General features: G+C 48.3%; 1 protein-coding gene across 2 annotated transcripts in view; it reads left to right on the forward strand.

The window, feature by feature from the left end:
* LOXHD1 (lipoxygenase homology PLAT domains 1) overlaps nucleotides 1-16,245 on the forward strand; it is a 391,860-nt gene that overhangs the window by 263,206 nt on the left and 112,409 nt on the right. Inside the window, exons 20-23 of one of the 2 annotated variants that reach the window (XM_063958520.1) lie at nucleotides 3,572-3,732; nucleotides 5,430-5,506; nucleotides 6,743-6,939; nucleotides 9,675-9,867. In XM_063958520.1, coding sequence (XP_063814590.1) covers nucleotides 3,572-3,732; nucleotides 5,430-5,506; nucleotides 6,743-6,939; nucleotides 9,675-9,867 — 628 coding nt within the window. Of the gene's footprint in view, nucleotides 1-3,571; nucleotides 3,733-5,429; nucleotides 5,507-6,742; nucleotides 6,940-9,674; nucleotides 9,868-16,245 lie in introns of those variants that run through there. The other variant, XM_063958528.1, reaches the window with a different exon arrangement.

Below are 16,245 nucleotides of genomic sequence, written 5' to 3' on the forward strand. Positions count from 1 at the left end.
GTGTCCGATACATTGTCTATCTATCATCCAGGCACCCATTCACAGAACGATAATACATTGTCTATCTATCATCCAGGCACCCATTCACAGAACGATAATACATTGTCTATCTATCATCCAGGCACCCATTCACAGAACGATAATACATTGTCTATCTATCATCCAGGCACCCATTCACAGAACGATAATACATTGTCTATCTATCATCCAGGCACCCATTCACAGAACGATAATACATTGTCTATCTATCATCCAGGCACCCATTCACAGAACGATAATACATTGTCTATCTATCATCCAGGCACCCATTCACAGAACGATAATACAGTGTCTAGCTATCATCCAGGCACCCATTCACAGAACGATAATACATTGTCTATCTATCATCCAGGCACCCATTCACAAAACGATAATACATTGTCTATCTATCATCCAGGCACCCATTCACAGAACGATAATACATTGTCTATCTATCATCCAGGCACCCATTCACAGAACGATAATACATTGTCTATCTATCATCCAGGCACCCATTCACAGAACGATAATACATTGTCTATCTATCATCCAGGCACCCATTCACAGAACGATAATACATTGTCTATCTATCATCCAGGCACCCATTCACAGAACGATAATACATTGTCTATCATCCAGGCACCCATTCACAGAACGATAATACATTGTCTATCTATCATCCAGGCACCCATTCACAGAACGATAATACATTGTCTATCTATCATCCAGGCACCCATTCACAAAACGATAATACATTGTCTATCTATCATCCAGGCACCCATTCACAGAACGATAATACATTGTCTATCTATCATCCAGGCACCCATTCACAGAGCGATAATACATTGTCTATCTATCATCCAGGCACCCAATCACAGAACGATAATACATTGTATATCTATCATCCAGGCACCCATTCACAGAACGATAATACATTGTCTATCTATCATCCAGGCACCCATTCACAAAACGATAATACATTGTCTATCTATCATCCAGGCACCCATTCACAGAACAATAATACATTGTCTATCTATCATCCAGGCACCCATTCACAGAACGATAATACATTGTCTATCTATCATCCAGGCACCCATTCACAGAACGATAATACAGTGCAGGTCGCTGAACAATGAAAGATACAGGAGGTCTTATTCTGTTTAGTGCTTCTGTATGGTTGTACTTGATATGACTGATTGTTATATGGATATCTGGGGCCTGATTCTGAGTGGGAGGTAGTTGCTACCGTCCATGCGTATTTTACTGCGACTTTATGCTAATTACGCTGGTGCACATCCGTGCAAGGACGGGGACGCCCATTGGCACCATCGGACCTTGTACCAGCCCTATGTCAGATGCAATATCTCCGTCTGAGTGTGGTCGCCTATGTGAGCGGATGTGCGTCTTTGTATGCAAGTGCTTTAAGCGACACGCCTGCTGCACTCCCATCTGGCGCAACATCTTCTTAGCCCCCCCCCCCTTCCCTGTTATCTCGCAGTCACCGATTAGGAAGGCCCCTTTCACTTCCGCTTCCCTGCATTTAAATTTGATCTGCGACTCTCTACAAGCAAAATCGGGAAGTGGGGGAGGGGCCGTATGTGTCATTAGCGTCATTGCATGTGACTCAGAATCAGGCCCCATGATTTTTATAACTGCACTGTACATGTTATATAGGTATATGTGTCATACAGGTGTGTGCTATAAAATATAGGCAGGCTGACACTATGGGGGTCATTCCGAGTTGATCGCTAGCTGCCGTTGTTCGCTGCGTAGCGATCAGTGAAAAAAAAGGCTAATCTATTCTGTGCATGTGTATGCACCGCAGTGTGCACGTGCGTCATACGGGTACGAAGTCCATTGTGGTTTTGCACAGGTTCTAGCGACGATTCCAATCGCACAGCCGAACGCAAGGAGATTGACAGGAGGGCGTTTCTGGGTGGCAACTGACCGTTTTCTGGGAGTGTTTGGAAAAACGCAGGCGTGGCCGGGCGTTTTCTGGGCAGGTATCTGACGTCATTACCGTGTCACTCGTCGCAGCAATCATCGCACAGGATTAGTAACTACAGGGCTGGTCTTCTTCTGCATAAAATGTGTTTGCACTGTGCAGGCGCTCTGCTGCACAGGCGTTCGCACTCCAGCAAAGCGAAAATACACTCCCCCCGTGGGCGGCGACTATGCGTTTGTACGGCTGCAAAAACTAGCTAGCGAGCGATCAACTCGAAATGACCCCCAATGTGCGGATTTATGCTCTGCACCGGTATAGGCAGTATATACCGCAGGCATGCACATACTACATACATACATGTACATTCAGTATGCAGAATTGCTATACACAGGTAGAGTAGATTAGATGCAGCCTGCATCCTGTGCTCTCCAGGGGGTAAATTTACTGAAGGTTCTAAAAATGATAAATGGTGATGTTGCTCATGGCAACCTATCATTTTCTAGGATGCAATAGAGAAATGATACACAGAATCTGATTGGTTGCTATGAGCAACATCACCATTTATCATATTATTAGTAAATTTACCCCCAGGTGTCTATAGACTACTGTATATTACTCCTACACAGCAAAGTGTGACTGTCGGGAATTGTCCGGTTATACAAACATTTGTAGGTTTGGTTCAGTCTTTGCCAGAGGGTTAAAGTAATAAAAAAAGTGCATAAAATCGCAATCCTGATAACTCCTACCAACTGAAACTCACACATATGTATCCCTAGTGATCAACAGGGTATAACGAAGGAACTAATTACTATATTATTGTAAACACCAACAAAGAAAATATATACATTCGCACAATTTATAATCAGCAGGCTTATTTTTAAATAAAATCTCTTTAATAAAAAGCAGCATATACCCGATTCATATAATATATAGCTTACCAGTCAATAATAACTATCATATCCTCATTCAGTTTAATTATAATTAATATCCCTTGATGGTAACGTGACACATTGTATTTGTACTGACATCAGACGTATATACAGTACACACAACCTAGCAGTCAGCCAATGTCGTGTACCGCTGTACTGGTGTATTTGCCTGTATCCGCTTCTGGGGAACAAGAATTCCCAGCATGCCAATCTGACAGGACACGGTGGGATAATTAGGGGGAGCTGTATCAAAGCTTGGAGAGAGATAACAGTGAAAGTGATAAACTACCAACCAATCAGCTCCTGTCACTTTACAGGTTGTGTTTGAAAAGTGACAGTTGGGAGCAGATTGGTTAATACTGTATCTCTCTCTACTTTATCTTTCTCCAAGCTTTGATACATCTCCCCCTCAGTCTCATAGGGACCGGAGAACCCCAAGTTGCTTATTTTGACCTGAATCTGGAGACTTTCATATGATCTGATAAATCTATTTCCTAAAGGGGGAGCTACTGTGAAGACGTGAACAGATATAATATATACAGTAATATATGAGGCACCGCTGGCTTCACGCCTGTGATTATGCTGTCAGGCTACATTACATTATAATGATGTCCCTAGGCCGCACTTACCTTCATAAGCGTGTAATAACAGCGTACGGATACGCTTCTGCTCTCTCCAGGCTGATGAGTTTATCATTGAAGCTGTGGATCTGAAGCAAGTGAGGAGGGTCCGCATCGGGCACGACGGGAAGGGAGGGGGCTGCGGCTGGTACCTGGACAAGGTGGTAGTGAGAGAAGAGGGGAAACCAGAAACCGAGGCGGTGGAGTTTCCTTGCAACAGGTAAGTAGAACCTTGAAGAAAATAAGAACGTGGTAATATACAAGTCATGCGCATCAACATGTGACTAATACCGGTGTAGCGGCGAGCTCTGATATCAATTTAGAGTTACGTAACGAATATAAAATCCTTGTGTCTTTGGGAATAGTGACCTATGTCGAGCACAGAGGTAGTGGAGCGAGGCACCTTGACTGGGGCACGGCGAGCGAAGTGAGCCTGCAAGTGTACACCTTTTCAATAATTTGGCTCACTTGTGGTTAAACGTACAAAATGACACAAAAAAACTTGTGTTGAGCTTTTTTGTGTCGGCCATTCCCATGCCAGCCTTTTGACTGTGTCAACCTATTGTACCAGTCGACATCCTGTGTTGTCTAAATTGTTCATGTGGACCTATTGTCCCTCTCAACCTTTTCACCCAGTCCATTTACTGCATGTCGAAAATATGGGGTCGACCTATTCACTTTCCACCTATTCCTGGTCGACTCATTGATCCACACCCATTCAGACACACAGAGTTGGACCGCCTCATGGGAGCCCGTGCTCAGATGGAAAATCTGCACCTACCATAGTTCTGGTGCAAGTGGCGAAGGTGCGAATGATGGTGACGTCTTATGGTGCATCATAGTTGCCGACTTCCTGGCTGCTCTCCCCCCGGGAGAGAGCAGCCAAGTCGGATCAGCAAGGGGGCGGGGCGGAGGCATGATGCATCAAAGCAGGTGGTGGGAGGGTGGGACTATGTAAATGCAGCTGTACTGGGGCATGGCTACTGCGCTGATGTCATCGTAGCCATGCCCCCACCCTATAATGCCTGAGACTATTGAAATTATACAGCAGGGCGCGTGGGCCCAGACCGCTCACTTCACTCGCAAAGTGGGTGGCGTGGTCGGGGGCGCTGCAATAATCGGGAGACTTGCCTAGTCTTCCAGGGGGCCGGAAGGGCCACTCAATTTTCGGGAGCGTCAACTATGGAATACTGAGCAGGTCATTCACAAACTTGCAGAACAGAAGTGTAACCATGCAGCACGAATGCTGTTCTGTGATGTAATATTAATTTGCCTGTTGTTATGCTATTGCACGCACTTGCATGTGGAGACGCATAATAGTGCGTCAAGATGGCAGCAACTGTATGATGTAGATTTTTTTATGTTAGGAGGTGGGTGGATCAAGGCTTTCCTTGCTCGGTGTGGGCATCGGGAAGGACTGTAGCTGGCATAGAGCCCAAATGTAACGTTTGTGGGCTTAAATGGGTTACACGCGTTAGTGGCTGCACGTTTGAGGAGCATTCCCAGTTTAGCAGGTGGCTTTAGTTGTACATGTTCCTCTAAGACGGCTGCTGTCAGACGTTGGCCTGCACATCAGTAAGACGCCTTCTCACCTGCTAAAGTGTATCAGAGCTTACAACCTTTGGCAGTATTGTCACTATACTGGATGTCATACTGGGCGATAATAGCATCATAACAGAAACTACCAGTGAGCAATGTTGCCCAGGATTACCATAAGGGGCGGTGGGATACACGTGGAGGTGGGTATTTAAAGGGGACCTGTCAGTTTGGGGTTTGAATGTTCTAGAACTGTACATGGTGTTGTAGTTCCCAGCTTTGTGGTAAAACCATTTCTGATCAAAGCCACCATATCAACAGAAGGGCGCTGTCCGGGATGATATTGTTATATAACAACTTTGTCGTCTGCTTACGGAACAGGTGGTTTGATAGGAATGAGGACGACGGACACATCATTCGGGAGCTGGTTCCAATCGGGGACTCGCAGAATCTGAGAAGTGAGTTTGTTGATTGCTGTATAGTGATTGCTGCTTTTTATATAATGGGGGAGATGTATCAAAGCTTGGGGAGTTGAGAGAGCTAAAATGTCAACCAATCAGCTCCTAACTGTCGTTTTCAAACACAGGCTGTAACATGGAGGTTAGGAGCTAATTGGTTGGTACTTTATCTCTCTCCAAGGTTTGATATGCATTGACTCTCGGGGTGTATATTGTGACACTAACATTGGACTAGTCATAGACTAAAATGAGAATAGTCCCAGACTGACTATTGGTCAGGGACTAATACGAAAACCAGTTTGTAATTCGCCTACAGTTTTCTAGTGTAAAGTGATTTTATTGAAGTGACAATATAGAAGGAAAATAAATAGTAATACAAAGTAATAAGGTTAGAGATAAAAATAATGTAAAAAAAAAAAAAAAAAGGGGCAGACTAGATGGGCCAAGGGGTTCTTATCTGACGACAAATTCTATGTTTCTATATATATATATATATATATATATATGTATCACAGAGAGTCTGGTGCTGACCATGTACTATGGCAGCTGCTGTAGTGCATCTTGCATGAATCACTTTGTGTATACCCAGAGCCGGCCCGTACCCATGCAGAATTGCGTGATTGCACCACTTTACACCTACCTGAGTCCAGGGAAGTCAGTCGGGGGGCATTTTAACATGGGACGAGTGGCGCCGGTGCAGATACCGGGTAATGGCCATCGCAGCCGCTAGTGAACTGTTTGGGATTGGCTGTTTGGAACTGCGCTGATGACACTGATTGGTGCTTTATTTGTTGCGTGAGCATAGATTGCGCTTTTGTGAGGGCATGGGGAATCATTTCTGCTGTATTACTGAGGTTTTCTAGATATAATTGGTGCATAATAGTAAATGCGTTTATGCTGGCCATAAAATAAATAGTTTAAAACATGGGCGCAGGTGGGACATACAGTAAGTGTCTGTTACGTGGTGTAAACCAGACGCATATGCTTCTACTTCCGACCGGAACTCATCGTAGAGTAATTGCCGCATTGCATGTGATTTCTGTTGTGGTTTTTTTACTGGACGCAATTCCCCGTATCGGAACGCCGTTGTGGACTTCTCCGCATTAGTTCCTTATTCTATACATTGTTATACTGACATTAGCCTGCTGTGGTTCAGTGGTGAAATCCTGACATCACACCTCCTGGGATGGGCTTGAAGCTCTTTACGCTTATGTAACGTCTCCTCTGCTCCTGCAGGCATCAGTTATCACTTCCAGATTAAGACCGGAGACGTGAGCGGCGCCAGCTCCGATTCCAGGGTCTTTGTCAAGCTCTACGGCGAGAAGGGAGACACCAACAAACAGTTCCTGCTCGTCTCCGACAACGACCTGGCCGACAACTTCGAGAGAGGGCGGGTTGACAACTTCACCATAAACACCATAGATATTGGGAAGGTGAGAGACACGTATGTGATACGGTATGGGGAGTATCTGTAAGTGTCTCTGCTCATCAAATTCAGCCATCTTCGGCTCTGTGTAGGGCAGGATTAAGGGCCACTTGGGTCTGAGGCAGAAAATGATCAAGGGCCTATTGTGAGAAGCAGAGGAGAGGTGACCGGTGCCGTGTGGGTGTGGCCAGTGCTGGGTGGGTGTGGCCAGTGCCTTGCGGGCATCTGGAAACCCAGCATGAGTGCACCATTTCCTCTGCTATTACATATCTGTATCATAAAATCAACTCAGTTGCTGTATCTCGTTCTATAAATTGATGACCATGTTACAGGAATATCCGCTGTATTTGGAATACGTTTTGAAGTAAATCCATATCTCATTTTATATAGTCTTGTCTCCTGATACCTTGTGTAGATAGATATATTATAATGGGGCTTGCAATGGCCATTTAACATACCGCCAAACTGTATCCAAGCAAACAAGGGTCCTTAATTTCCCACTAAGTTCTTCATATCCCTCAAAGATGAAGGTAAGTCCCGGAGCCGCCTGCTGGTTCTCTCGTAGAAATGTCTTGACGTTGCCTTTGTTTCCCGTTGCTTGTATTGATCTAACTTTTATTTCATGCATCCATCAGGGTTTTAGTGATGGGCTAATATAATAAGTCAACAAAATTCCCCTTAAAACCAGCATGATCTCGGAGAATGGAGGACTATGGTGGAGATGTATCAAAGCTTGGATAGAGATAAAGTGGAGAGAGAAAATGGGACCCATTTATCAACAAGTGATAAAACTGATTGTGAATGATAAAACTCATTGCGTACGATAACTGGTGCTCCAGCCAATCAGCTCCCAACCGTCATTTTTCAAACACGACAGTTAGGTACTGAACGCTTGACAGGAGCTGATTGGCTGGAGGACCATTTATAATACGCAATCAGTTTTATCACTTGTTGATGAGCCCCATTGTACCAATCAATCAGCTCCTGTCATTTATCAAACACGGCCTGTAAAGTGACAGTTCAGAGCTGATTGGTTGGTATCTCTGTCCAAGCTTTGATACATCTCCCTGTATACCTCATGAGGGTCTGCATCCTCCAGATGCTATGGAGAATGACACCAGTAGGCAGTGGTGTCGAGAGAGGGAGGGAGAGGGTACAAATTACCCGGGCCCAGGTCTGATGGAGGGGCCCAGTGAGGGTCCAGCAGGGGCCCAGGCCCCCTCCCCCTTACCTGGCAGCAGCAGCTGCAGCTCTTCTCCTCAGCCCAGCATACTCTGCTGTGTACTAGGCTGCAGTGTGGCCATGGAGGTGCTTAAAATACAATTTTTTTCAGTATTTTTTTCTAAGGGCACATGACCACACCTCCTGTGATTAGGCCATGCCCCTTGAAAAGTACCTGGGCCCTGCCTGGCTCTCAACTGCCCTGCCAGTAGGTCATGTGTCGGCTTTACATTACAGAACACCAAATCACTTGGGATTTGTTATCTACTCGGCCAGTAGCTGTACTCAGGGAGGTAGCCCCGTAGCAATGTACCCACTATATCTACGCCCACGGCTGTACTGTATTTACATTGTGTACTGCACATTTGTAGCATTTTCAGTTCTAGTAGTGAAAGTGCACCTCCCGTCGTATTCCAGCCCAGTGGCAAACGCAGGATTTCTAGAGGGGGGTTTCCAAATGCAATCCACAATCTCCCACTCTGTGGAACATTGGAGCAAGTGCGGGAGTCTGGGGGAGCGTTAGAAGAACCTGGTAATAATAACCCTGGACAGTAATGTAAATATTGGACTTTTTATATATTGGACACTGTATGGAATATTAATATCTAACTAGGGTATAGGCTGTATCAAATATATTTAAATAAGAGAAGTGGTCAGGAAAAGGTTTAACATACCATAATAAATAAATACACAAACATAATAGAACCAGTCCTGCACTTTCTAATCACACATTCTCCCACCTCATGATAAGGCTCCTGTCTCTTCTCCATGGTAGCTACCCTCTGGTCCAGTGCACTGATTGAGGACTTAGATCCACACACACACACACACACACACACACACACACACACACACACACACACACACACACACACACACACACACACCAAATTTGGTAGAATAAGCTGCTACCACTGGGCATGTGCAGCAGCTCTGCTCTGTCCCTTACACTGCATGAAGTGGTGGCAGCTCTAGTAATAGTATTATATACCATTGCTATTGTTGTCATAATTTGAGCCACTTGCCAAGAGGAGGGGGTTTCCGTGCAACCAGAAACCCCCCCCCTGCATTTGCCTACGCAGCCGCATCTGTTCCGGCTTCATGAAGGGGAAGGAGCCTCAGCTGTAAACCTGTGTAAGCGACCAGTGCAGAAAAGGCCCAATGTGTCCTTTATTTCCACAGTGCAAGCTATGCAACTTACTCTACATCAATATTCTTCATTTTGCTGGTTACCTTTAACACTGCCCCATAGGCCATTTCTAAGTTACACCTGATGAAGGGGCCACTTGCCCAGTGAGAGGGTGCACATGAAAATCCAAACCCATTACTTTTGCAATAATAAAAATAGGTCACATCAATCGCCCTCTCCCGACTTTCCAACTGATGTTCCTCTGGGCTCACGCATTGCGTCCGCCTCGGTGGGGGGATTACGCGTGCACTATTTATATGATGTGGGGTGACGACCTGCTCAGTAGTGCCCCTCTTGCTGATACCTGATACCATTGTATTTCTTCCCATTAGATCAACAAACTCCTCATTGGCCACGACAACGTGGGAATTCGCGCTGGATGGTTTCTAGCCAATGTGGTGGTTCAGGTGCCGGCACACGGCAAGCAGTACATGTTCCCGTGCAACCGCTGGCTGTGCAAGGATGAGTGTGACGGCAAAGTGGAGGTGGAAGTGTACGCCAGCGAGGTCATTGACATTGAGAAGCGTAAGTGCGGCGACATGTACTGTACTAGTCACAGAGATACACAGGGCAAGTGGGGATTTACCTGTAACTCCGGAGGTGGTGAGAGAGATACACAGGGCAAGTGGGGCTTTACCTGTAACTCCTGAGGTGGTGAGAGAGATACAGAGGGCAAGTAGGGATTTACCTGTAACTCCTGAGGTGGTGAGAGAGATACACAGGACAAGTAGGGCTTTACCTGTAACTCCTGAGGTGGTGAGAGAGATACAGAGGGCAAGTGGGGCTTTACCTGTAACTCCTGAGGTGGTGAGAGAGATACACAGGGCAAGTAGGGCTTTACCTGTAACTCCTGAGGTGGTGAGAGAGATACACAGGGCAAGTAGGTATTTACCTGTAACTCCGGAGGTGGTGAGAGAGATACACAGGGCAAGTGGGGCTTTACCTGTAACTCCTGAGGTGGTGAGAGAGATACACAGGACAAGTGGGGCTTTACCTGTAACTCCGGAGGTGGAGAGAGAGATACACAGGGCAAGTGGGGCTTTACCTGTAACTCCTGAGGTGGTGAGAGAGATACAGAGGGCAAGTGGGGCTTTACCTGTAACTCCTGAGGTGGTGAGAGAGATACAGAGGGCAAGTGGGGCTTTACCTGTAACTCCTGAGGTGGTGAGAGAGATACACAGGGCAAGTGGGGCTTTACCTGTAACTCCTGAGGTGGTGAGAGAGATACACAGGGCAAGTGGGGCTTTACCTGTAACTCCTGAGGTGGTGAGAGAGATACAGAGGGCAAGTGGGGCTTTACCTGTAACTCCGGAGGTGGTGAGAGAGATACACAGGGCAAGTGGTGCTTTACCTGTAACTCCTGAGGTGGTGAGAGAGATACACAGGGCAAGTGGGGCTTTACCTGTAACTCCTGAGGTGGTGAGAGAGATACACAGGGCAAGTGGTGCTTTACCTGTAACTCCGGAGGTGGTGAGAGAGATACACAGGGCAAGTGGGGCTTTACCTGTAACTCCGGAGGTGGTGAGAGAGATACACAGGGCAAGTGGGGCTTTACCTGTAACTCCTGAGGTGGTGAGAGAGATACACAGGACAAGTGGTGCTTTACCTGTAACTCCTGAGGTGGTGAGAGAGATACACAGGGCAAGTGGTGCTTTACCTGTAACTCCTGAGGTGGTGAGAGAGATACAGAGGGCAAGTGGGGCTTTACCTGTAACTCCTGAGGTGGTGAGAGAGATACACAGGGCAAGTAGGGCTTTACCTGTAACTCCTGAGGTGGTGAGAGAGATACACAGGGCAAGTAGGTATTTACCTGTAACTCCGGAGGTGGTGAGAGAGATACACAGGGCAAGTGGGGCTTTACCTGTAACTCCGGAGGTGGTGAGAGAGATACACAGGGCAAGTGGGGCTTTACCTGTAACTCCTGAGGTGGTGAGAGAGATACACAGGGCAAGTGGGGCTTTACCTGTAACTCCTGAGGTGGTGAGAGAGATACACAGGGCAAGTGGGGATTTACCTGTAACTCCTGAGGTGGTGAGAGAGATACACAGGGCAAGTAGGGATTTACCTGTAACTCCGGAGGTGGTGAGAGAGATATACAGGGCAAGTAGGGCTTTACCTGTAACTCCTGAGGTGGTGAGAGAGATACACAGGGCAAGTGGGGCTTTACCTGTAACTCCTGAGGTGGTGAGAGAGATACACAGGGCAAGTGGGGCTTTACCTGTAACTCCGGAGGTGGTGAGAGAGATACACAGGGCAAGTAGGGATTTACCTGTAACTCCGGAGGTGGTGAGAGAGATATACAGGGCAAGTGGGGCTTTACCTGTAATTCCGGAGGTGGTGAGAGAGATACACAGGGCAAGTGCGGATTTACATGTAACTCCGGAGGTGGTGAGAGAGATACACAGGGCAAGTGGGGCTTTACCTGTAACTCCTGAGGTGGTGAGAGAGATACACAGGGCAAGTGGGGCTTTACCTGTAACTCCGGAGGTGGTGAGAGAGATACACAGGGCAAGTAGGGATTTACCTGTAACTCCTGAGGTGGTGAGAGAGATATATACAGGGCAAGTGGGGCTTTACCTGTAACTCCGGAGGTGGTGAGAGAGATATACAGGGCAAGTGGGGCTTTACCTGTAACTCCTGAGGTGGTGAGAGAGATACACAGGGCAAGTGGGGCTTTACCTGTAACTCCGGAGGTGGTGAGAGAGATATACAGGGCAAGTGGGGCTTTACCTGTAACTCCTGAGGTGGTGAGAGAGATACACAGGGCAAGTGGGGCTTTACCTGTAACTCCTGAGGTGGTGAGAGAGATACACAGGGCAAGTGGGGATTTACCTGTAACTCCTGAGGTGGTGAGAGAGATATATACAGGGCAAGTGGGGCTTTACCTGTAACTCCTGAGGTGGTGAGAGAGATACACAGGGCAAGTGGGGATTTACCTGTAACTCCTGAGGTGGTGAGAGAGATACACAGGGCAAGTGGGGCTTTACCTGTAACTCCGGAGATGGTGAGAGAGATACACAGGGCAAGTGGGGCTTTACCTGTAACTCCTGAGGTGGTGAGAGAGATACACAGGGCAAGTGGGGCTTTACCTGTAACTCCTGAGGTGGTGAGAGAGATACACAGGGCAAGTGGGGCTTTACCTGTAACTCCGGAGGTGGTGAGAGAGATACACAGGGCAAGTGGGGCTTTACCTGTAACTCCTGAGGTGGTGAGAGAGATACAGAGGGCAAGTGGGGCTTTACCTGTAACTCCTGAGGTGGTGAGAGAGATACAGAGGGCAAGTAGGGCTTTACCTGTAACTCCTGAGGTGGTGAGAGAGATACACAGGGCAAGTGGGGCTTTACCTGTAACTCCTGAGGTGGTGAGAGAGATACACAGGGCAAGTGGGGCCTTACCTGTAACTCCTGAGGTGGTGAGAGAGATACACAGGGCAAGTGGTGCTTTACCTGTAACTCCTGAGGTGGTGAGAGAGATACACAGGACAAGTGGTGCTTTACCTGTAACTCCTGAGGTGGTGAGAGAGATACAGAGGGCAAGTAGGGCTTTACCTGTAACTCCTGAGGTGGTGAGAGAGATACACAGGGCAAGTGGGGCTTTACCTGTAACTCCTGAGGTGGTGAGAGAGATACACAGGGCAAGTGGGGCTTTACCTGTAACTCCTGAGGTGGTGAGAGAGATACACAGGGCAAGTAGGGCTTTACCTGTAACTCCTGAGGTGGTGAGAGAGATACACAGGGCAAGTAGGGATTTACCTGTAACTCCGGAGGTGGTGAGAGAGATACACAGGGCAAGTGGGGCTTTACCTGTAACTCCTGAGGTGGTGAGAGAGATACACAGGGCAAGTGCGGCTTTACCTGTAACTCCTGAGGTGGTGAGAGAGATACACAGGGCAAGTGCGGCTTTACCTGTAACTCCGGAGGTGGTGAGAGAGATACACAGGGCAAGTGGGGCTTTACCTGTAACTCCGGAGGTGGTGAGAGAGATACAGAGGGCAAGTGGGGCTTTACCTGTAACTCCTGAGGTGGTGAGAGAGATACAGAGGGCAAGTGGGGCTTTACCTGTAACTCCTGAGGTGGTGAGAGAGATACACAGGGCAAGTGGGGCTTTACCTGTAACTCCTGAGGTGGTGAGAGAGATACACAGGGCAAGTGGGGCTTTACCTGTAACTCCTGAGGTGGTGAGGGAGATACACAGGGCAAGTGGGGCTTTACCTGTAACTCCGGAGGTGGTGAGAGAGATACACAGGGCAAGTGGGGCTTTACCTGTAACTCCTGAGGTGGTGAGAGAGATACACAGGGCAAGTGGGGCTTTACCTGTAACTCCTGAGGTGGTGAGAGAGATACAGAGGGCAAGTAGGGCTTTACCTGTAACTCCTGAGGTGGTGAGAGAGATACACAGGGCAAGTAGGGCTTTACCTGTAACTCCGGAGGTGGTGAGAGAGATACAGAGGGCAAGTGGGGCTTTACCTGTAACTCCTGAGGTGGTGAGAGAGATACACAGGGCAAGTAGGGATTTACCTGTAACTCCTGAGGTGGTGAGAGAGATACACAGGGCAAGTAGGGCTTTACCTGTAACTCCTGAGGTGGTGAGAGAGATACACAAGGCAAGTGGGGATTTACCTGTAACTCCGGAGGTGGTGAGAGAGATACACAGGGCAAGTGGGGCTTTACCTGTAACTCCGGAGGTGGTGAGAGAGATACACAGGGCAAGTGGGGCTTTACCTGTAACTCCGGAGGTGGTGAGAGAGATACACAGGGCAAGTAGGGATTTACCTGTAACTCCGGAGGTGGTGAGAGAGATACACAGGGCAAGTAGGGCTTTACCTGTAACTCCGGAGGTGGTGAGAGAGATACACAGGGCAAGTGGGGCTTTACCTGTAACTCAGGAGGTGGTGAGAGAGATACACAGGGCAAGTGGGGCTTTACCTGTAACTCCTGAGGTGGTGAGAGAGATACACAGGGCAAGTGGGGATTTACCTGTAACTCCTGAGGTGGTGAGAGAATACACAGGGCAAGTGGGGCTTTACCTGTAACTCCGGAGGTGGTGAGAGAGATACACAGGGCAAGTGGGGCCTTACCTGTAACTCCGGAGGTGGTGAGAGAGATACACAGGGCAAGTAGGGCCTTACCTGTAACTCCGGAGGTGGTGAGAGAGATACACAGGGCATGTGTGGCTTTACCTGTAACTCCTGAGGTGGTGAGAGAGATACACAGGGCAAGTAGGGCTTTACCTGTAACTCCTGAGGTGGTGAGAGAGATACACAGGGCAAGTAGGGCTTTACCTGTAACTCCGGAGGTGGTGAGAGAGATACACAGGGCAAGTAGGGCTTTACCTGTAACTCCGGAGGTGGTGAGAGAGATACACAGGGCAAGTAGGGATTTACCTGTAACTCCGGAGGTGGTGAGAGAGATACACAGGGCAAGTAGGGCTTTACATGTAACTCCGGAGGTGGTGAGAGAGATACACAGGGCAAATGGGGCTTTACCTGTAATTCCGGAGGTGGTGAGAGAGATACACAGGGCAAGTAGGGCTTTACCTGTAACTCCTGAGGTGGTGAGAGAGATACACAGGGCAAGTAGGGCCTTACCTGTAACTCCGGATGTGGTGAGAGAGATACACAGGGCAAGTGGGGCCTTACCTGTAACTCCGGAGGTGGTGAGAGAGATACACAGGGCAAGTGGGGCCTTACCTGTAACTCCGGAGGTGGTGAGAGAGATACACAGGGCAAGTGGTGCCTTACCTGTAACTCCGGAGGTGGTGAGAGAGATACACAGGGCAAGTAGGGATTTACCTGTAACTCCTGAGGTGGTGAGAGAGATACACAGGGCAAGTGGGGCTTTACCTGTAACTCAGGAGGTGGTGAGAGAGATACACAGGGCAAGTGGGGCTTTACCTGTAACTCCTGAGGTGGTGAGAGAGATACACAGGGCAAGTGGGGATTTACCTGTAACTCCTGAGGTGGTGAGAGAATACACAGGGCAAGTGGTGCCTTACCTGTAACTCCGGAGGTGGTGAGAGAGATACACAGGGCAAGTAGGGCCTTACCTGTAACTCCGGAGGTGTTGAGAGAGATACACAGGGCAAGTGGGGCTTTACCTGTAACTCCTGAGGTGGTGAGAGAGATACACAGGGCAAGTAGGGCTTTACCTGTAACTCCGGAGGTGGTGAGAGAGATACACAGGGCTGTAAGTCCGGAGGTGGTGAGAGAGATACACAGGGCAAGTGGGGCTTTACCTGTAACTCCGGAGGTGGTGAGAGAGATACACAGGGCAAGTGGGGCTTTACCTGTAACTCCTGAGGTGGTGAGAGAGATACACAGGGCAAGTGGGGCTTTACCTGTAACTCCGGAGGTGGTGAGAGAGATACACAGGGCAAGTGGGGCTTTACCTGTAACTCCGGAGGTGGTGAGAGAGATACACAGGGCTGTAACTCCGGAGGTGGTGAGAGAGATACACAGGGCAAGTGGGGCTTTACCTGTAACTCCGGAGGTGGTGAGAGAGATACACAGGGCTGTAAGTCCGGAGGTGGTGAGAGAGATACACAGGGCAAGTGGGGCTTTACCTGTAACTCCGGAGGTGGTGAGAGAGATACACAGGGCAAGTGGGGCTTTACCTGTAACTCCTGAGGTGGTGAGAGAGATACACAGGGTAAGTGGGGCTTTACCTGTAACTCCTGAGGTGGTGAGAGAGATACACAGGGCAAGTGGGGCTTTACCTGTAACTCCGGAGGTGGTGAGAGAGATACACAGGGCTGTAACTCCGGAGGTGGTGAGAGAGATACACAGGGCAAGTGGGGCTTTACCTGTAACTCCGGAGGTGGTGAGAGAGATACACAGGGCTGTAAGTCCGGAGGTGGTGAGAGAGATACACAGGGCAAGTGGGGCTTTACCTGTAACTCCGGAGG

Source organism: Pseudophryne corroboree, chromosome 1 (genome assembly GCF_028390025.1).
Source record: "Pseudophryne corroboree isolate aPseCor3 chromosome 1, aPseCor3.hap2, whole genome shotgun sequence".
NCBI classification, from domain to species: Eukaryota; Metazoa; Chordata; class Amphibia; order Anura; family Myobatrachidae; genus Pseudophryne; species Pseudophryne corroboree.